General features: G+C 25.9%; 1 protein-coding gene across 2 annotated transcripts in view; it reads right to left on the bottom strand.

Moving 5' to 3' along the window:
* Nucleotides 1-23,274, bottom strand: part of LOC100210301 (adenylate cyclase type 5) — a 70,544-nt gene that overhangs the window by 43,607 nt on the left and 3,663 nt on the right. The window contains exons 2-8 of one of the 2 annotated variants that reach the window (XM_065808887.1): nucleotides 22,997-23,274; nucleotides 13,550-13,699; nucleotides 10,048-10,172; nucleotides 8,617-8,728; nucleotides 5,035-5,162; nucleotides 3,923-4,081; nucleotides 3,668-3,812 (exon numbers count right to left, since the gene is read on the bottom strand). The exon at nucleotides 22,997-23,274 is cut by the window's right edge and continues 581 nt beyond it. In XM_065808887.1, the coding sequence (XP_065664959.1) occupies nucleotides 3,668-3,812; nucleotides 3,923-4,081; nucleotides 5,035-5,162; nucleotides 8,617-8,728; nucleotides 10,048-10,172; nucleotides 13,550-13,699; nucleotides 22,997-23,274 (1,097 nt within the window). Of the gene's footprint in view, nucleotides 1-3,667; nucleotides 3,813-3,922; nucleotides 4,082-5,034; nucleotides 5,163-8,616; nucleotides 8,729-10,047; nucleotides 10,173-13,549; nucleotides 13,700-21,422; nucleotides 21,565-22,996 lie in introns of those variants that run through there. The other variant, XM_065808888.1, reaches the window with a different exon arrangement.

The following is a 23,274-nucleotide window of genomic DNA, read 5'->3' as shown; positions in this document are numbered from 1 at the left end:
AGCATTTTCATTCGACGGCCGAAAAAATGATGCTTTAACAATGGAAAAAATTGATGAGAAGTTCCATGCAAGGATCATGAGAGAACCACATCTAGTTGTTTTGAAGGAACCAAATTCTCAATTGATAGGCTACACAAAAGTCAAAAATGAAGATGCTGAACACAAATTGATGACATTGAATGCATTCTTCATCGAAAAAGAAATAGCTCTCAATGCATTAATCGGCATATGCTGTGATGGTGAGCCAACAAATACTGGTGTAAGAAATGGGATTTTGCGTCGATTTGAATTGCATTTGAATAGACTGCTGCATTGGTTTGTGTGCCTTCTGCACTTTAACGAGCTGCCATTTTGTTACTTGTTTGACTCTTTGGAAAGATCATCTACAACTGGACCACGAACAACCGGATTGTTGGGCAAACAAATTGAAACGTGTGAAAATCTTCCGATATGAATTATTTGTCATTTTTTTCATGGATTTTTTCCATTATTAAATGGTAAAATTGCATTTAATTCATCTAATTTCTTTTTTTTTCAGCTCGTACATGAATTCGAGATAATCGTGCTAGAGAACATGCCACCTGATTTAGATCCATTTGAAATATCCACAGATTCAAAGTACTTATACAAAATGGCCAATGCAATTTCAAATGGTGTTGTTCCTGCAGATTTGTCTCACATTGAACCAGGACCAATAGCACATTCACGTTGGCTCAACAAGGCGAAGAGATTGTTGCGGTTGTATGTGTCAACTAAAAATCCATCAAGGAATTTGAAAATTCTGGCAACATACATAATGAAAGTGTATGTGCCGAAGCACTTCAACATCAAGTACTATAATTCGGTGGTCTTCGGTAGTGTATTATTTTACAAATTCATTCGTTGGACACAATATTTGGATACAAATCTATGCGGAGTTGTGAATAATGTCATTAAAGACAATTCATATTACGCACATTCCGAAAATATTTTGTTAGCGATGTTATTTAATGATAAAAAAGAGACACGAAACATCGCAATCAAGAAAATTTTACAATACCGAAGAAATCTGTACGACCCGGCACATCTTAGAGTTTATCAAAAACTTTGATTGTAAAAGTAGAGTTTATCAAAAACTTTGAATGTAAACTTCAATTGTACAGATTATACGAATATGATTGATTTAAATAAAAATGATGTCTTATTCGAACCACCATTTACACATAGCATTACGTATGATCATTTGGAACAATATTTAGAATACGATGATCCACATTGCCTGATCCAAGAATTCCGGTACAAATACAGGCAACGGAAAGACATGTTCAATTGCTGGCTAGCATTTCTAAACGTTTTTTAGAAAAAAGTCGACACAGTGTTTTTGCAGTTACATCAGAAAGCCGTGCAAAATACTCCAGACTTGAAAGCAAGACTTTCAAAAATAACTTATTCCGCTTTTCTTCCACTAAATTCATTTTTATTTTATTTTTTACACATGTTCTTATTTTTTTGGTTGAATTTCTGTTGAAAAAAATAAAATAAAGATCAATTTTACCAAAAAACTTGTAATTTTTCTTGGAAAATAGACGAAAAATAGTTAAAATATGCATGAAACGCCCTCTGGCGGTGGTCATAGGTAAAAATAAAGATCAAAAATGAATTTTTCGACCCCAAAAATCCCCCACACATAAAAAAGATAATATAACTATGAATAAAAAATCGAATTTTGAATCAAAATGATGTTATAGGGAAAAAAACATTTTTTGAAAAGTGGGAGACTCCAAAATCGAGATAGACCTATGGTTCCTTCACCAAAGTTGCTTAGAATTGTCTATACAATCATCCTAAGGGACGGCTCTAATCGAATTTTTCGGCTCCATACAAATTGGCCCGCCCTAATATATATATATATATATATATAAATATATATATATATATATATATATATATATATATATATATATATATATATATATATATTTAGATCTATAGTTTGTTGTCTTTGGGAAAAGCGGAAGGAAAAAAGTGATTCTTACGCCAACACATACGTCACTTTTAATTACTTTTGACTTTCGTCCAACATTTGCGTGTCAGAAAGTAAAAACCATTAATTTAATTACAAATTAATTGTTTTTTAAAAAAGCCGCAAAAACACAAATTTAATTAACCAGAATGTTTTTAAAACATTCTGAATGTTTTTAACAATACAAACAATGTTTTTATTTTTGTTTTTTTTAATAAAATGTTTTTATTTTTATTTTTTTTAATAAAATGTTTTTATTTTTATCTTTTTTACTATAAATCATGCGAGAGAGTGTTGCTACATAGACTATCTTATAGCCTGACTCGCAAGGGAGTGCTGCTACATCGACTGACAAATAGCCTGACTCGCAAGGGAGTGCTGCTACATCGACTGACAAATAGCCTGACTCGCAAGGAAGTGCTGCTATATCGACTGACAAACAGCCTGACTCGCAACGGAGTGCTGCTACATCGACTGAGGGTTTGGTTGGGGCAGGCAGTCTATCAATTAATAAAAAAAAAAGTTCCGGTCTTGCATTTTAATTTTTACTTTTTGTCAACAAAATATGGAAAAACCTTTCGGACAACATATAGGAGTTCTATATATATACATATATATATATATATATATATATATATATATATATATATATATATATATATATATATCCATACAAATTGGCCTGCCCTAATATATATAAATAATATATATATATATAATATATATATTATTTATATATATAATATATATATTATTTATATATATAATATATATATTATTTATATATATAATATATATATATATATATATATATATATATATATATATATATATATATATATATATAATATATATATATATATATATATATATATATATATATATATATATATATATATATATATATATATATATATATATATATATATATATATATATATATATATATATATATATATATATATATATATATGAAGACCTCAGTGGCAAAACCGGCGTTGTCACATTTAAAAAGTATTGAGAAAGTATTTATTGATCATTAATAAAAGTCTTTATTTAAAGCAAATGAAACTAAGCAATTTAAAAAAATTTATATTAAAATTATTTTATTTAAAGTTTATTCAAAAACAAAACATTTTGTAATTTTTTATACAAAAATTTTTTTTTCTTTGCTTTAAATAAAGACATTTATTAATGATCAACAAATACTTTCTCAATACTTTTTAAATGTGACAACGCCGGTTTTTCCACTGAGGTCTTCATATATATATATACATATATATATATATATATATATATATATATATATATATATATATATATATATGTATATATATATATATATATATATATATATATATATATATATATATATATATATATGTATGTATATATATATATATGTGTGTGTATATATATGTACATATATATATATATATATATATATATATATATATATATATATATATATATATATATATATATATATATATATATATATATATATATATATATATATATATATATATATATATATATATATATATATAGAGAGAGAGAGAGAGAGAGAGAGAGAGAGAGAGAGAGAGAGAGAGAGAGAGAGAAAAAGACAAGAATTTCAAAACTTTTAGAAAAATGTATAAAATTAAAATTAAACTACTTTACTTTTTCATCAGTTGTTGGTGACTTTATAAAAAAAGAATTGATGTTATTTTCTTTTAGATATGAGTCTCTTTGATAACCATGTCCCTCTTCAATTTCATAATCATCCTTTATTTCCTTATAAACAGCCTCTGTGATGTGAATTCTCCTAATCAAATAAAGTTTATAAAAACCACTTATTTCTATATGTCTAAGAATTGGGACAGTTAATTGCCTTATAGATTTATAAACATCACAACAGTAAGTAAAAACCTATACCCTGGTAGCCCACCAGATTCCATATGAGTTGCTATAGTAACATCGTTTGACCACACGTCATATTGCCATTTGCGCAAACCTAAAACACCACAATGGACTTTACCACTGTGTACCCCAACTCTCATGTTTAGTTTTACTCCAGTCCTTTCTCGTACAACTCTATATGACAAAGTAAACAGATATTAAAAAAAAGAAAGTATATCAAATAAAAACATTTAAACATATAAAAAAAAAGTTTAAATATAATGAAGTAATAATTGCACTGAAACCAGTTACAGTGCAATTACTAACTTCAGCATTCAAAATAATTATTCAAAGGTTGCTGATAAAAAATTGAAAAGTAAACAATTAAATTAAAATTAAATTTTTATACAAATAAAACATGTTAATAATAAAACATGCATTACAATTTTTTGTGCAATATATTAGCAATGTACAAGAAAAGCTTATTTTAAGTGATATTAAAGAATAATTGTTTAAAATTTTTTCAATAGTAGTATTTATTAAATAATAAAACATTCTTTTTGGTTATTTTTTTATTTTTTGTTCAATTATTCTAATAAACTCTACTTATTTGTTTCTTCCTATTTTATATCAGAAACTATCAATGCTTTATATTATTATTTATTTTTATATCAGAAACTATCAATGCTTTATATTATTATTTATTTTTTATATAGCTTATCTTTTTTTATACAGACAGTTGGGACATAAAAGCAAACTAATGGTTCCTGTTGGGGCTGGAATCATCAATAAAGATTGATAGAGTTATACTGCAAAAAAGTAAATTTTATTCTATTTATACAATTTTTTTTAAAAAAAACTTGATAAAACTACTTTGATTATAAAAATGAAAAACTTTCTCAAATCTTCCATATTGTAATACTCAGATAAGTAAAAAGGGCATTGTGGAAACCATTATCTAAACTACACATGTCAAACCATAGATGAACATTAAAAAACACAGAAATTTGTGTAAATAAAGTTAAAGTAGATCAAACAATAAAGTTTATTATATTCAATTCAGTTTATATAACAACAAAACATAAAATCAGAAAAAAAACTAAAAAATAATAATGAAAACTAAATTTCTAAAATAAAAAAAAACATACGATATTGCATCAATAACATCCAAACCCATTGCAATACAGCAGTTGGCATGATTAGGGCGTGGTTCAGGAAGCCCAGAAACACAATAATAACAATCACCTAATATTTTTATCCTCATGCAGTGATTTTTCTGTCAACAAAGATTTAAAAAAATATCAATTAAAAACTAATAATCCTGTCAATAAAATAAAGAAATTATAAACTTTTAACAGTATTTTAGCAACTTTCAAAGGTACTGGGCCAGCTTATTGTTATATAGAGTAATTGAATCTCTTTAGTTTTAAGTACAACAAATGGTAGTATATAGGTACCCCAAAAGTAATACTTTAAAATTGTTTAACAGTGTTGTTATAGAGTAAAGCTTGTTTCCAATTATTTAGGCAACAACAAAACCATTTTATAATGTTATTTCATATTCCATAAGTGTACAGCTTCTAAATAAGAATCTTGGGTTTAAATGTGTCAAGCACTTTTACAAGATTTTTGTTTTTTATTCTAAATCACTCCCAACAAGGCTGCAAGTCACCACTATTAAGTTGGAAGTTAATAGAAAAAAACAAAAGAAAAAAAATTATAAGAACATCGCATGTTTTTTACTGCAGTCCTATTTATTGTGCAACCAAACTTTTTTTCACTGCCTAAATACTTTTATAACAAAAAAAATATATATATTATAACTTTGGTAAAACTTTATTTTAAAAATCTATTTAAAAACCCAAAAAGTATTTTGCATTCACTACATAACCAATTAAATTTTTAATGGAAGTATTAATGGAAGATTAAAAACAAACAAAGTAATGACAATGTTAATATAATGAATTCAAATATTTTCTAATTTAAAATTGTACTCGTTTTTTGGTTTTACCTATATTTGGTTTTACTATCTCATAAAATATATAATAATGGATAAAATATAAAAGAAAAAAGAAAATAATCCTCAAAAGAAACTTTTATAAACTTCAATAACATTTTGACAGTCAGATTGCAAAAGATATCAATATTTTCAATGCTGGTTCTTTGTCAAATCTTGGAGTGACAATGGCAGATTAATTAAAAGAAAAAAATATCTCTCGGTGTTTACATAACTTTTATCTATTGTATTTATTTTATCTTGTTCTTCAACATCCTATAGATAATAAAATATTATCATATTCATTTTAATCCATCATAATTCAAAAATTTAAAATATTGACCAAAATTCTGATAAAAAAAAGCTGTTTCATCAAGAAGGTTCATATTCACTTTCTTTATCATTTTGTGTAACACAGGGGTAGGCAACCTGGTGCTTACAAGCTGCATGCGATTTTTTGTCTTTGGTTTGGCTTTTCAGCCTGCTTAAATTAAATATATTGATTTTATTAAAACAAATTTTATTTATTAAAGTAAAAATATTTTTTTCAAAAAGAATTTAAATTGTGATAGATTTCAAATTAAATAGAATTATATCAAAATAAAGTATATTATTACTTATATAAGACTGACACTTTATCATTCAAGCACAGGTTTAGTTCTGACAATTATCCTAGCAGGTGGCACAAGTTACCTTTAAAAAGGTATTCAGTGAAAAAATTAGTTTCTGTTACATTTGTCAACTTTTACATGCAAAATTTTGGTTGAGCAAAATTTGCATGCACAAACATGTTGAGATGAAAAAAATGTGAGCTAATGATAATTTAAAAATTGTGACTAAATGAAAATACAATTGGTGTGAAAACTGTTTTGTTAGGTTAGTGACAGAAACTAATCTAACAAGGTTATACCCTGCCATGACTACAAAAAAAAAGCAGCAAAATATTCTAGATAAAAATCATAATTTTTAATCCATATGGACAAAAATTTATATTTACATTTGAAGTACCAACATGTTTAGTCCGTAATGAAAGGTTATCAAATAATAAGTTAAATCTTAAATGTCAATTTTTAACAAAACACTGTACTTTTGACAAATAACACTCACCTAGAAACAAAACCAAGGTTAAATTAGAATTATAATAAAATAAACAACATTGATTCTTGACATCCAATAAATGGATACATTCTAAAAATAGTCTTACAGCATCCAATTAAAATCAATGAAAGCTTATAGCTAATTACTATATAATTTCAAATATTCATATGATTTTTTATAACAATTCAAACAGTTTAGAGAAATGTATTTTTTTTTTTTGCGCATACCATTTTTAATTTCAACAAATTCAAATAAATTGTATTTTACTATTATTTGTAGAAATGTAACTTCATTTATATGACTTAATATATTTGAGTTAACAGTGGTTATTATTTCCAACACAAAATTGAATTTTATTTTTCAGCTTGAATTTTATCTATACTACTTTTCATGAAAAATTAGGGAAAGTGCAAATTCTAGGTAGACCTTACTGAATTCATCTTCAAAAAATAATTTAAAAATGTCTGGAGGATTCTTATTGTGTGTATAAATAATAACTGAAAAAGTTAAAAAACAAATATATTGCAAAAATATATTTATATTTGTATTTACGGAAAACATTTTGGAAATTCAAAAAAATTAAAAGGTAAAAGAATTAGGAATTCCAGATATATCCGGAAAAAAATAATTCCTAAAATTTTTACTCATTGCATCAGCATTTTTATTTGACAAAGAAAATAAATAAATCTTTTTTGTTACTTTGCCATTATTTTTGTCAAAAAAATTTAATCAAGAGTGGAAATATTTTTATGAAATCACGGTTCCTTCCATCTGTTGAAACTGATAGACAAGAATTTTGAGATACTAACTTCATTTTATTTTCTATACCATATACAGCTATAACTTTATTAGATATATATTGTTTTTGCTTTTCCTGATTGCTGAACCCCTTTGCTGATTCAAAATCATCAAAGATTTTTATCAGCAATTTGTTAGTACAAACTGTAGCGATGATTTAAAGAGCAAAAAAAACAAAGTTCCTTAATTGTTTATACTTTGAGATCGAAAGATGAAATTTTTTTTCATAAAGAATTGCATACATGTGCATGACATTAAGACATTAAACAATTTTTCAGTAAACAAACACTTACACTTACTCATCATGCGCCTAAAAATTTCATTATCATATAACTGTACAACAATTAATTTTTTACTTTTTAATCTGACTGTTTTAGATTATTTTTTGTAATCTACATAATGCTGCCAAAAAACCTACTTCAAATTTAGCAAGAACCCAAAAAAAATCTTGTCCCCGAAAAAAGGGTTCCCATTCTCCTCTTTTTTCCGTAGGAGAACGCTGTGAAAACTTCAATTTTAATTAGTTTAGCGCCGCGCTCTCCTACGCAAAAAAGAAGAGAATGGGAACCCTACCCGAAAAGAACCCTAAAAAGTCGAAGTGTTAAAAAAGTTTAAAAAAGAGGATAATTATTTAAATTTAAAAAAGAAAAAAAAATCTTTTGTTAAAAATGAAAACATGTTCTCTTTTAAGGAGACCAAGCAACCCTAATTGTGCAAGGTTCAAATTATGTAAAAAGTACTGAAATTACTTGAGAACTTTCAACTTTCACAACACATAAAATTTCTTTATAAAAATATTGTTCCTAATCTGACAACATATTTCATTAAAATGTAATACCTCTGCAAGTTGATCGAAGCGAGCAAATAGTTCATTTAATGTTTTGACAAGTTCGTGGGCAGTACACTGTGAGGCAAGCAGTGTAAAACCTTCAATATCTGCAAACAATATGCTAAATTTAAAATAAAAATTAAAATAAATTAAAACATCTCAATTCAAGCTATATATTTGTATAAATCATACTAGACAATCAAGTACTGCAATAGCTGGAAATATCTCAATTCTTCAATTGTTCAGATTGTAAAAAAATATAAACTCTGTTTTTATCGTAAAATTCAATACATTCATTTAAATAAAAAATATTTATGTATTGATCTTGAAATTACAAAAACAATATGAAAAACTTTAAACTTCAATATTTAAATTCATGCAACTAGATAAAAAATATGAACAGATAATAGAAATATAAACAAATAATATAAAAATAAACAAATTTTTTATCTAATAGATTAAAGCTAGAAAAATAAACCAAACAGTACAATACAGTAAAGTTTGAATTAAACAACTAGGAATCAAAGATAATCTAAAGGTATTTAGCAATCATGAAATCTTTTAAATAAAGTGATCACTATCATTAAATTTCGAAAATCAAAATAATTTTATATTTTCTATATATCAACTTAATTTCAAAAATCAAGTTAAACTGTTTACAAAATGGTTGTAACTTTCTTGCGCTTTACATAAAATTAAAAGACATAGCTCTATAAAAAAAATAAAAATATCAAGCCACTTTAAATTTTCTTAATACAAACAAAAAAAACAGATACAATTTCAGAAATTATAGTTTGTCTCTAGCAAAAGAATTAAAGTTATATTTAATTAAAATTCTTATTTACAAAATTAATTTTTTTCCCCACTTAACAATAAAAGTTGATAAAATTGCAGAAAACGTTGCTATATTTAACTGTTGCTTAAACAAACAAGAAATTATATATAAGTAATATGGTAATAATAAGAAACTATATGTAAGAATTTTAAAATATAAAAAGAATTTTGGTTGAAATAAATATAAGCTATGAGTGTGTTATTCTTTTTCTAGTTGTAAACTTTTTATTTTTCATAAAACTTTTATAATTCAATAAATTTGAATTAATTTCTCCATAAAAACATTGTTTCTGATAAACTGAAAAGTTGAAGTCCTGAATTATTTCCAGATATCTCAATCTTCAACTACAAAAGTCATAAAAGCTATAAAAATTAAGTTTTTATAGCCTAATTCAGTTATTCTAAAATATCTGATGTAAAATAATATTGTAAAAATCTGTAACTTTGTTCTATATAATCTATAGCTTTTTTTATAACTTTTATTGTTGTTCTGTAAAACCAAAATAAATTAAAACAAAAATTAATTGTTGCTCTGTAAAACCAAAAGTTTAATTGCACTTTGAATAATCAATAAAAATTTGAAATTTTATAAATTTATATTGTTACCTGACATTTGTGTGCCTTTGAATATAAATCTTACTAAACTGTGTAGTCTGGTCTTGCTCAACTTCAATATCTGCTTTCATCTCCATGGCAACATGTCTTGGAAGAACTGACAGTAATAACCGTTCCTATTAAATAATAAAACATTTAATAAAAAACATTCTTAAAAAAAAAATGAATTGTACACAAAGCATTTTTTATAATATAAGACTTTGATATATTTTGATATATTACAATATAAGTCTTATACTAAACAACCTTTACACGTTTTAAAAAATTGGCAGGTCTAAAACAAATTTAAATACTGACTTTATAAACTTTATAAAAAACAGAATTTTTTAAAATTGGAGAAGTTGATCATAAAATATTTTTGGTGTTTAGGGCTTTAACTTTCAAGTTTTAAGCAAATTGCTTTAGATGCTGTAACAAGAATTTTAATATTTAATATATTAATAAAATTGATAGACATGTTATACAAAATCAACAATATGCAAATGATATTAATAAAACTGATAGCCATGTTATGCAAAATCAACAATATGCATATGATATTTATAAAATTGATAGGCATGTTATACAAAATCAACAATATGTTTATGATATTAATAAAATTGATAGGCGTGTTATACAAAATGTTATACAAAATTATGCATATGATATTAATAAAAACATTGGCAAAGAAATAAAAAAAGATGTCTCCAAAAGAGTGACTTGTTTTTCTTGAAAATGTTAGTTTTACTTGTTCTGTGTATTGAACATGGACAAGATTGGTTAAAGAGAGAATTGGAGATATTTATCAGACTTTCAATTTTACCCAATTTAATCAAAAGTTGAATGAGTTATTATGAAAGTTCTTCTGATGGTTGTTTTTTTTTGTTGTTGTTAAAATTATACCATAAAGACTTCAAACATATGACTTCAAACATATGACATTCAAAAAATTATATTCAAAAAGCCATTCATGTATCAAATTTTAATGCATATAAATAAAATATTTTTTATTTATTATTGATCCTAACTTCTAATTAATTAATTAAATCTAATTAATTCTGTTAAATTTTGGAGACCAATCATCTTAAAGTATGCTCAACACAATAGAAAACTTATTCAAAAAACAAAATTTTTTTGTTAAACTGCAAATGAATTTTTTCATATTATAATACAGCTATCAAACAGAAAAGTTTTTAATATCAAAAGCTCTTTATTTTAAACATCTCATAGATTATGCCCACTCTGTAAAGCAACACGAACTGAAATGAATCACCTTAATATTTACGCAAATAAATTATTAAATACTGGGAAAGCATTTTTATTTTTTGGGATAAATCTACTTGATTCCTAAAGCCCTTTTTATAAAATATCTCCTTTTTTATAATATAGATTGAATATTAAAATTGGTTGGCAAATGGGGAAAAAAAACTATTACATAAAATAAATTTATTATATAAAATAAATATTTTGCAAAAGCTCAAAAAAAATATAATACAAAAGTTTTTAGCGAAAATTAAATTTACACATAGAAAAAACCGCATCCAGGTGGCTTTAATATAGCAATACTTTTTCTTATTCAAAATTTTCATCAGAAATTTTAAATATAAATCTTATCATCCATTAAAGAACAATATTAATTAACTTAATACCATTAAATTTGAAAACTATTGTCTAATTTGACTAACTTTAACCATCAATGAGAAATATCCGTGGTACAAAATTCATGGTTTAAATTTCATATTTTAACATTACAAAGTTTTTGCCATAAAAATGCACAGAAAGATTTTTAAATTAGAAAATAATAGCATACTATACTTTCAGAGTCTCAGATTTTTTTTCGTCTCGGTTCTCGTTCCATAGGTAACAATATTTTTCCAAGACGAGATCTCATACGAAATTGAGATAAAATCAAAACTTAAAGAGCTTTTTTTTGAGTAGTATCTAGTAGTAAATGTTTTAAGAAATAGGAGCCGAAATAACAGGGTTTTTTTTTTTAAGCTAAGAGATGGGGGGGAGGGAGGGGGAAGCCTCCCACAAGCCACGACACTGATTTTTTCAAAAATGTAAAAACTATGAAAATAAACTGAAATTTTCCAAAAAATTTGTGTTTTATAATTTTTTATTATTATTATATTAATGAACCATAAGTTACATCTTTTTTATGCGACAAATTCATTATCAACAGAATCATAAATGAGAAAACATTGCACTGCAATTGCAACTTCTCTCATTAAAAAACAAAAGCTTAAATTTTGAAGGTTTTCAATCATTTTCAGTAATCTCGGTTTTATATTTTCATATTTATTTTCTTGGTATTCCGAGACCAAGATTCCAAGATAAAAAAATTACCAAGATTTCCAAGACCGAGATGTCCAAGACGAGCCAGATCTGAAAGTATAATAGCATACTTGAGTAAAAATTTTATTAAATTCTGAATGTTTCTGTAAGAATCTAAACATGTATGGTTAAACTTCAAACCAACATTTTTAAATCCTTATAGGCTGCCTGGACACACCCAAGAACAATTATTGTCTTTTTTTAAATATTACTACTTGTATTACTACTTAAATATTATTTTTAAATAATATTATTTTTAAATATTACTACTACTGTGTTTCTTTTTTTATATACAGCCATTGTAAATCAAATTGCATAATGTTATCATAAAAATATATACTAGTTGTAACTGTACTTATAAGAGCCATAATTAGAAAAGTTTAAGCGGAAGTTGCAACAATGTTGTCCAATCAGAACTTTTTTATCATGGATTTTTACAATCTTTCATAAATCTGGAATTAAAGCGACTTTATAACTATTTCAGATTACTGATTTAGTTTAGTTAACTAAGTGGCTTCAGAGCTTTAATGTACCACATGGCTATATAAATTAATAAATGCAACACTATTAAAATAAAAAATTTTATTGCATTCTCATACGCAAAAACTAGGATAATCACAACCCTAATTAATACAATGATTAATTAACTAACCTAATGTCATTTTTCGAACCCAACATGACCATACTCCTATATACTTGAGAAAAGTGAAACAAATAAAAAAAAAAAGGTTTATCCAGTCTAATTGCAAAAATGTCACCCTAAGTTAATCATATGATTTTTCATATTTTACATCAATACATTTTTGCTTATTTATGACCAGAATATAATATAAAATTGTAAATTATATTTGTGTTTCATTTAGAGTGAACCATAGTTTGTTCTATTTATTTCAACAGCAACAAAGATTTTTATTTTTTTCTTATTTTTTTTGTAGTATAACATTCTATATTTGTTGTGTTCACTACAGTTGTGTCTGATATAAGAGAATCATTTCCTATCATTAAAAATGATATTTTCTACATAAATCTAAAAAGCATTTTCATTAAATTTTGATAAATGAATGGCTTTTTGAATGTAAGCCATTTTCTTTTAATTTGGTAAAATACATCTGTTATTTTACTTCTTGCTGGTCAATGGTGAACTTGACTGAATAAAATTGTATGAAAATAACTTTACCTGTTCTTGATTTTCTCTTTGCAAGTTTAAACGCGCTTCAACAAACTCTCTCGTTTCAAGAAACCCCTGTCTTTGAGATTTTTCAGATGGATAATGAGTAAATATACCAGCAACATTTGTTACAATGCAAATTAAAACATATCCAATCGTCTAAATATGTTATTTAAAATTTGTTTTTATTTGTTTTTTTAATTTTAAATTTAATTTTAAATTTAAAAGTTAAGGTTTAAAACCATTTTTTTTAAACAATAAAAAATAATGAAATTAAATATATAGAATGTAAATAATAGATAAATGTTTAGAAAGCATTTTTTTAAATAACAATTAAACTAACATCTTCATAAATTTAGTGATACGATTTTAAAGAAAATTATTTAAAAATAAATTATCAGCAAGAACCAAAAGTAGAATATATTATATATATATATATATATATATATATATATATATATATATATATATATATATATATATATAATATATATATAAATAAAATCTGTCATATGCTGAAATAATATGCAGTTGCTTTAAGCATTTATGCAGAATAATTTGTTAATGCACACAGCTTCTAAGGCATAAAGATAATAATAAATATATACAATACATGCAATAATGCAAAAATTAGGTAACAAAACAACAGCATTAAAACAAAAAGATTTGTGCAAGTTAAAAAAAAAGCAGAGTATGTTAATCTAAAAATTTACACTTAGCAAAAAAATTGCAACAGAGAATGCCTAAAATACATAATGCAGTTGAAAAATTAGTATTAGTATTAGTATTAAGAATTGCTGTAACTGGTGTGATCCAGTGAGTGTGGTATTAACACACTATGACAGCCGATTTGCTTGATTGCTGCTCATCCAGCAATCAAGACCTGCTTTAAAACTGTTAACTGATTGTGCTTTAACCAACTCGCTTGGCAAGCTATTCCACAAATTAGCCAATCTATTAAATAAAAAGTTTCACGACGGGCTTGCTCAGTGATTTCTTTGACATATTTAAAGCTGTGACCTCTCGTTTGAGTTTGTTGAATACTAATTTTTTTGATTGTTTCCAAATCGTTAAAACCGTTGAAGAATTTAAAAAGTTGAATCATATCTCCTCGTTGCCTCCTTTTTGTAAAGGTAGTCAAGTCAAGAGCTTTTAGACAATACTCATAGTTGATTATTTTAAGTGATGGTATTAATCGAGTTGCACGATGTTGGACTCTTTCTAATAACTCAATTTCTCCCTTTCGAATAGGTGACCAAACTTGTACTGCAAACTCTAACAGTGGCCGCACAAAAGAAACATAAAGTATTCTCAGCAGTCTAATATCTAAGCAAACGAAGCATTTTCTAATCCAACCCAACATTTGGTTGGCTTTGCCTACGCATTTTATAACATGATTTTTCCATTTCAGATTGCTTGAGAAGATTACTCCAAGATCACTTCCAGATTCTGTTGTTTAACTTTTGATCATTGATATAAAGGGGTGATTTTTTGTTATTCCGGCCAAAGTGCATGACCATACATTTTGAAATATTAAATTTCACAAGCCAGTCTTGAGTCCACTTAAAAGCTAAATCAAGATCTGATTGCAAAGAAAGAGTTGCACTGGAAAGCATTTCATTCAAAATTTTAGTATCATCTGCATACAGCTTGGTTAGATTTTTTAGAGTTTCAGGCAAATTGTTTATAAATAGTACAAACAAGAGTGGTCCAATTACTGACCCTTGTGGCACACCACTGGTAATTTCTGCCCAAGAGGATACGTTTTCGCCTATCACAACTCTTTGTTTTCTTTCTTTTAAAAATGCTTCAATCTATTGTATTGTCAGACCAAATATTCCATAAGCTGTAAGTTTAAGCAACAATCTTTTATGTGGCACTGTGTCAAATGCCCTGGCAAAATCCAAAAAGATAACATCAACAGGTCTACCATTCTCTAAGGCGGTTGAAACAAAATCAAGTGTTTCAAGTAGATTCGTTAAGCATGATTTGTTTTTAACAAAATCGTGCTGTTGCTTGACTATTAGTTTGAACTTATATAGAAACGTTTCAAGTTTACATCTGATTATACCTTCCATTATTTTACATGCACTTGAGGTGAGTGATACCGGTCAGTAGTTTCCTGCTAAGGTTTTTTTGCCTTTTTTGTACAGAGGAGTGATATTTGCTGATTTAAATTGCACTGGCAGTTTGCTGGTTTTAAACGATTCTTTAAAAATATACGTAAGCGGAATAGCAAAGGCTGATGCACAGTTCTTTAAAATAGCTGAATGTAAATTATCAACACCACTTGATTTGTTATCTCTTAAGTTTTTTAATCTTCGATAGACATCTTCATATGTAAAATCTTCATTTGTCATAATGAATGTTTCAGTAGTTCTTAAATCAAAAGAAGGTAGTGGACCATCATCTTCTTTCACAAATGCAGCTTGAAAATTTTTGTTCAAGATATCAACAATATCTTTTGAATTTTGAGTGGTTATACCATTTTCTCCCTTTAATGCTTTTATAGTATCTTTGACTGCTTGTTGATTGTTCATGTAGCTGTAAAGAAGCTTTGGATTCTTGATGGCTCTTTTTACCAGATTAAACTCAAAGTTTTGTCTCACTTTTTTAATCTCGTTTGCTACATTTTTGCAAATCATTTTGTATTTAGATTTCAAAACAGGGTCTTTCCATTTACAAGAGCAGTTTTTATATCTTAAATTTTGTTTGCTTCTAATAAGAAATTTTATCTAGCATTAACCCAGGCTGGTCTAATTTTTAAAGAGTTAAATGTATTTTAATTTTTAAAGAGTTAAATGTAAATTAAAATGTAAAAAAATGGTCATATATTTAATGGAACTCTCTTTTAAAAAAAATATTTTTTTAATTTTTAAAACGATGTTCAACATTAAACTGAAAGAAAATACTTTTCAATAACTTTTTATTGCCAACAATAAAATCTGTCTAAATGTATATATTTTAATAACTTTTTAATTTGTATTACCCAAAATATTTAAAAAAACTTTAGGTAATATAAATATAGGGATAAAATATGATTTGCAAATGTATATTTTGATGCAACTTTTTATTTATCCTTTTGGAACTGTTTCACTAAGTCAACAGAGTGAAAACCTTATGCCAATCAAGAAAGGTTTGACAGTTTTGAATGTAAAGGTTTGAAAGGTTTTTAATAGTTTCTATACTTGTTTACAGTATTTCTGTCAAAATTAGGCAGCTCAACTATTATTTAAAGGAACTCCTCTGATTGAAATCTTTTGTAATCAAAACCTAAAAATAATTTTAGTGCACAAGACTCTCTAATAAAAAACTAAATCAAATTAGTTCAAATTGAATAGCAGAACCTAATTTTTAATGTTTGTATAGACATGACAAAAACTATTTCATTTCAATGTCATAGATTCAGAGAAAGAAATCGCACTGTACAGAAAGAAATTAGACTGTATTGAAAGAAATAACACTAGGTAGCAAGTGAAATTCAAAATCAGCAAAAATTCAATTGCACAGCAGCAAAAAGTTGTAAAGTTTAGAATGCAAATGCATGTCTACAAAGACCCATAAATGATCAGATATTAAATTGAAGGGATTAATTTTGATGCCATGCCCTGGGCGTCATAGAAGGTCTCACCGACCCTGGCTACGCTATGGAACAATGAAAAAATGTTTTCAGCTAAGTAGAAAAATTCCTGGAACTAGGAACTATTATCAATTTAACTCAGAATCTATAGATACTGTTAGCTATATAATAGGCATATAATAGCTATATAATAGGCATGTTTTCTTTTTCTGGTATTTAAAGTATTAAACCTTATCAGCAAATTAACATCAATACATAAATGAAATTGACAATATTGAGAAAGATGTTATGGTAAAAAAACTGGAGCTCTGAAACTTTCAGCATTTGTGTAGTCCTGATGAATGCATTTTAAAATTGTTTCCAAAGCAGACAACCAGAGGCTCCATGGCCCGGGGCACTGGGGCCATGCCCTACTTATTTTCTTGAAAAAAAAATTTTTATGATTTTTTAATAATGTAAAAATAACTTTGAAAATATTGTCTTCAAAATTTTTTGGGTTTGTACCTATTCCGTTTTATTTAATTATTTACAAAATAAAATACAAAAATATTAAGTTTTAAGATTGAATTAAGACTTGCTTAGATGTGTCAATGGTCAAAGTATTCATATATCCAGTTGTTGTTACAGGTGCATCAATAATACAAATTATGTTGGTAATGGGAATCTAACACTCATCTGCTCTGGATGGCCAGAAAAGTTTATCAAAAGGATTGTGTGGTTGCATAAATGTTACCATAATATCTTTCTCAATATTGTCAATTTCATTTATGTATTGATGTTAATTAGCTGATAAGGTTTAATACTTTAAATACCAGAAAAAGAAAACATGCCTATTATATAGCTATTATATGCCTATTATATAGCTAACAGTATCTATAGATTCTGAGTTAAATTGATAATAGTTCCTAGTTCCAGGAATTTTTCTACTTAGCTGAAAACATTTTTTCATTGTTCCATAGCGTAGCCAGGGTCGGTGAGACCTTCTATGACGCCCAGGGCATGGCATCAAAATTAATCCCTTCAATTTAATATCTGATCATTTATGGGTCTTTGTAGACATGCATTTGCATTCTAAACTTTACAACTTTTTGCTGCTGTGCAATTGAATTTTTGCTGATTTTGAATTTCACTTGCTACCTAGTGTTATTTCTTTCAATACAGTCTAATTTCTTTCTGTACAGTGCGATTTCTTTCTCTGAATCTATGACATTGAAATGAAATAGTTTTTGTCATGTCTATACAAACATTAAAAATTAGGTTCTGCTAATCAATTTGAACTAATTTGATTTAGTTTTTTATTAGAGAGCCTTGTGCACTAAAATTATTTTTAGGTTTTGATTACAAAAGATTTCAATCAGAGGAGTTCCTTTAAATAATAGTTGAGCTGCTTAATTTTGACAGAAATACTGTAAACAAATATAGAAACTATTAAAAACCTTTCAAACCTTTACATTCAAAACTGTCAAACCTTTCTTGATTGGCATAAGGTTTTCACTCTGTTGACTTAGTGGAACAGTTCCAAAAGGATAAATAAAAAGTTGCATCAAAATATACATTTGCAAATCATATTTTATCCCTATATTTATATTACCTAAAGTTTTTTAAATATTTTGGGTAATACAAATTAAAAAGTTATTAAAATATATACATTTAGACAGATTTTATTGTTGGCAATAAAAAGTTATTGAAAAGTATTTTCTTTCAGTTTAATGTTGAACATCGTTTTAAAAATTAAAAAAATATTTTTTTTAAAAGAGAGTTCCATTAAATATATGACCATTTTTTTACATTTTAATTTACATTTAACTCTTTAAAAATTAAAATACATTTAACTCTTTAAAAATTAGACCAGCCTGGGTTAATGCTAGGTTAAAGTTTCTTATTAGAAGCAAACAAAATTTAAGATATAAAAACTGCTCTTGTAAATGGAAAGACCCTGTTTTGAAATCACAAGATTCCACTATAAATAGGTGGGGCACTTGCCCTGGTCCCTCCTCCCCTAAAATTTACAAACAGTAAATTTATATTTTGAAATAGTGAAATAAATTATTATTAAAAAAAAAGATTATTACTAATAATAAAAAACTTGAAAATTTATGCAACTCTATTCCTATTTTGACTTACTAATTAATTTCTTCGGATATCGATGAATGTACAAAAGATACTTGTCCATTGGGGGTATAGAAAAAAATAATTTTAAGATTTTTAAATGACCACGTCATCTAACGATGAGCTTTTATATTTCAAAAAAAATTTTGTTTTAACTACCAAATTAAGTAAAAAATTGTATAAGGCATTACAAGTTCAGTTAGTACACAACATTAGTAATGTCAAACAAAATCTCTGCAGCAATCAAAAAAATTGAAGGCGCATGGAAAAGCAATTTAATTCACTTTGAGAAAAGTAAAAAATTACGTATCTCAAGAATCGAGTCAAAAAAATTTTTGAAGGACTTCAAGAAATTTTGAATGAATATGATATATGAGGATCTATAAAAATGATTGTGACAGACAAAGTAGCATAATAAAGAGATTAATGATACATTTTAAAAGTGTTGGCTTTAAGAAACCTCTCTACGTTGGTCGCCAGCACCATATATACTAGATTGAATATTAAAGTTATGTCTGGATAATTTTATCAATTCACCTGATCTGATTATTTTGTTTTAAAGCAATAGGTAGTTATTATGATTATTTAATACGAATTTTGACAATAATGGTATACAATTGAAGGAGAATGAACTGAAATGGAGAGATTATATGCAGTTTTTGATTCATCTCATTAACTTAGTGAAATACTTTTGGAATAGAGGGAAAACTTTTAAGTCAATTTTAAAAAATTACCAAATATTAGCCAAGCTAGGTGGAACTCTCCTGCAATTATTTACTACTTGCTTAGATAATAATTCCTTTAGACAATGACTTAAGATGGCAGTTAGGTTTATTGCTGGAAAATGGGCAGATATCTGGTTTTCAAACCAAATGTTAAACACTGAAAATTGTAAAGAATTAGAGAAAGTCATTGAAGATCATTTAAAGGCTATCAATACATTCATGAAGTTTTGGTGTGATATTCTTTTACCTATAAATACGCAAAGATCCAACATTTGTGCCAAACAAGCAGTAAAAATTTACAATTATAGTGAATGCAAACCTTTTTAATTAATGTAGTTTTATCATTATAGTTTTTAAATATTTTAATGTTTTAACAACTTTATTAATATAGCTTTATTTATGTGATATATATCTTTATTAGTTATTTTAATTTAACTTATTATTTTTAAAAAAGTAGAAAACATTTTACTTCAAATTACCAGTAAAGAATTACTAGTCATATTTGTTATGTAAATAACAGCTTTTGGCTCAGCTTTATAGTGGATCATTGTGTGAGGTTTTTTCTAGAAACATGATAAATGAAACTGAATTCTGGTAATTATATACAAAAGCTCATCAAAATATAACATGTTCATTGTAAAAATATTATAACCCACACTTGACAGTTTCAAGAAAGTAGGTTTTCAAAGTTTGAGGTCCTCAATTAATTAACTATAAGTTATTTCAGAGGGTCATTAATAATGTAATCTATCTTCTTTTTTTTTAATTAATTACACTAAAAATAATTAATAAATAATTAAATATTTTTAATTTCATAAATTATTTGTTTTTAATAATATTTATGGTCAAAATATTAAGAAGTAGCATTTTTTATATAGTATGTCTTTTGTGCTATAAACTATTGATAAATAAAATATCCTCATATAATAGTATATAATGTAAGAAATAGATATAAAAATGGCAAGAGCGCTTCTAGGTTTTTTAGGTATTTAAAATAACACGAGGTAGCTTACAAGAATGAATCAAACTTTAAATTAGAGTTAGGAACAAAAAACTCTGACATGTCACATAAAATATGAGAGTTATCTTGGTTCAAAAAAAAAAAGGCATAAACAAGTTCAAAAAAAAAAAAAAAAACCTTTTTAGCCTGTTTTGATTAGCAAAGTTATTAAAAACTCGGAAAAAAGAATAGTTGTTTACTGTCAAGTTGTTTTTAATCAAGTCCTTAAAATTGTCTCCAATCAAGTTCTCCACAACTTTTGGATTGATTTTTTTTCTTTTAGATTTAAAACAAACATTAAATCAGAAATAAAAACAAAAATAACAAATTTTTTACTAAAATAAAACTAATATAATAAAAATTATAAAAATTTATATATTTTTTTTTGTTTATTTTTAAAATAAACTCTTAAAGTTTTTCTCTGCATTTTTAAAATCTAATGTGGGCAAAAAAAAATCAAAATATTACATCATAAAAAGCTAATATCATTAGCTTTAACTTTGTTCATGGCTTCACTTCCATTGTTTATTTTCAAGGCTTCATCTTAAGTATAAACATAAACAAGTTTTCATGGAAAAATTATACCAAATAACAAAAAAAGCCTGGTGCCACCCTGGTTAAGCAAAAACTAACTTTTTCTCTGTTCCTTCTTATAACAGAATTTTAAATTATTTTTTTTTAAAAAAAAAAAAAAAAGCTTCCTTTTTTCAAAAAAAACATTTTTTCTATTCAGAAAATCAATTTGTCATATTTTCATCACATGACATTTTATGAAATAATTAAATATTAAATTCACAATAAAACCTTTTTTTTAGAGAACTTTGAATTGAATATTTCCCAATGATTTCTGATTGGTCTACAACAAATATATAATATGATTTGTTACAACTCAATGATATGATCAGATTTTATTTCAATCAGATATTATCTACTTTCTTTTAATACTTCACTTCATAAATAAGTAAAAAAGCAAATCATTATTAAATAATGCATAAATGTTTAAAAATCACTTCATAAAAAAAATAATTACAAATCAAACTTACTTTCTTTTTGTGCGAAGAAAATAGCAAATACAAGTTGGTCAATAGCTTTTTACATATTTAATATTCAATTTCAAAATAAAAGTTAAATGATTTGTGAACTTTTTTAAAATAATGTTTTTTTGATTGTTTTAATTACATTTCAAAATATAAAAGTTTCTTCATTTATTGTTTTAAATTTGTATGACAAAGTATACTTTCATTTTATACTTGTATGACAAAAAATATTTTCATTTGTTTATAACACACCCCCAAAATGGGTCAAAATTAGTTTTATTGAAGAAAAACTTAAAACAGTAGTAACATACTTAACCTTTTCATTCATTAACTAAATTAAAAATAACAAATTTACGATAAGTTAAAAGTGCAAGGGTCACACTCTTTAAGAGTACTCTTTAAAAAGAGTATGTTTTAAAGAAATAATTAAATTTAACAAATTTTTTTTTTTTGAAATTATTGACAGTAAAAAGATGCAACTTTGTTGAATGTTGACTCAAACAAAATTGAGTTTTAGTTTGCCTAACCAGCAACCATGGTAGTATTTGTAGAAAAAAGGAAGAGAAGCGACTTAAGGACCATGCTACATTGTTGTAATTGGCAGCGAGAGCAGGTCCAACTACATATACAATGTGTTTTTAGACTTTGTCTAAAAATGAATAAGTATCATTAGAAAAACCAGCCTAAATATGACAACAGTATTCAACACAAGGACAAATAAGAGATTTATAAAGTTATAGAATGGAATTAAGAGTATGAAAAAGGCAAGTATAATAAAGAGCACATAAAACATATGAAAAGACCTTTATAGGAATATGTAATTAATAAAACAGACCCAAATCTCAAGTGTTAAAAAGTCAGCAAAGTACTAACCTTCTATGGTCTATTAATGAACTCATAAAAAAAGTATAAAACACATTTATTAAAGTACAAAAAATAATGTTAAATAAATTATTGACGTTACTATTATCATTTATATTACTAAGCTATTGTTAAATTACTTACTACAGGCACAACATTCTCTGTTGATTTGCTTGTAAGACTAGTAACTAAGTGTGTTAGTGTAAACAGTACACCACAAAATATTGAAACACGAATTTCCAAAGGTAGCATAACATAAGTCATGTAAATAAAAAATATTGTTGAAGCTAGTGGTCCAGACATTGATTTTGGCAAAAATAACAAATTAAAAACAATATCTAAACAGTTCAGAATTACCAAAACATACGAAACTGCCATTAGGAGTTTACCTGATGAATCCATCCAGTTTATTAAACTTAATA

The sequence above is a fragment of the Hydra vulgaris genome, chromosome 11, assembly GCF_038396675.1.
Source record: "Hydra vulgaris chromosome 11, alternate assembly HydraT2T_AEP".
In the NCBI taxonomy this organism is placed as follows: Eukaryota; Metazoa; Cnidaria; class Hydrozoa; order Anthoathecata; family Hydridae; genus Hydra; species Hydra vulgaris.
Note: the sequence above shows the minus strand (reverse complement) of the source record. Positions and strands in the feature narration are given on the sequence as shown.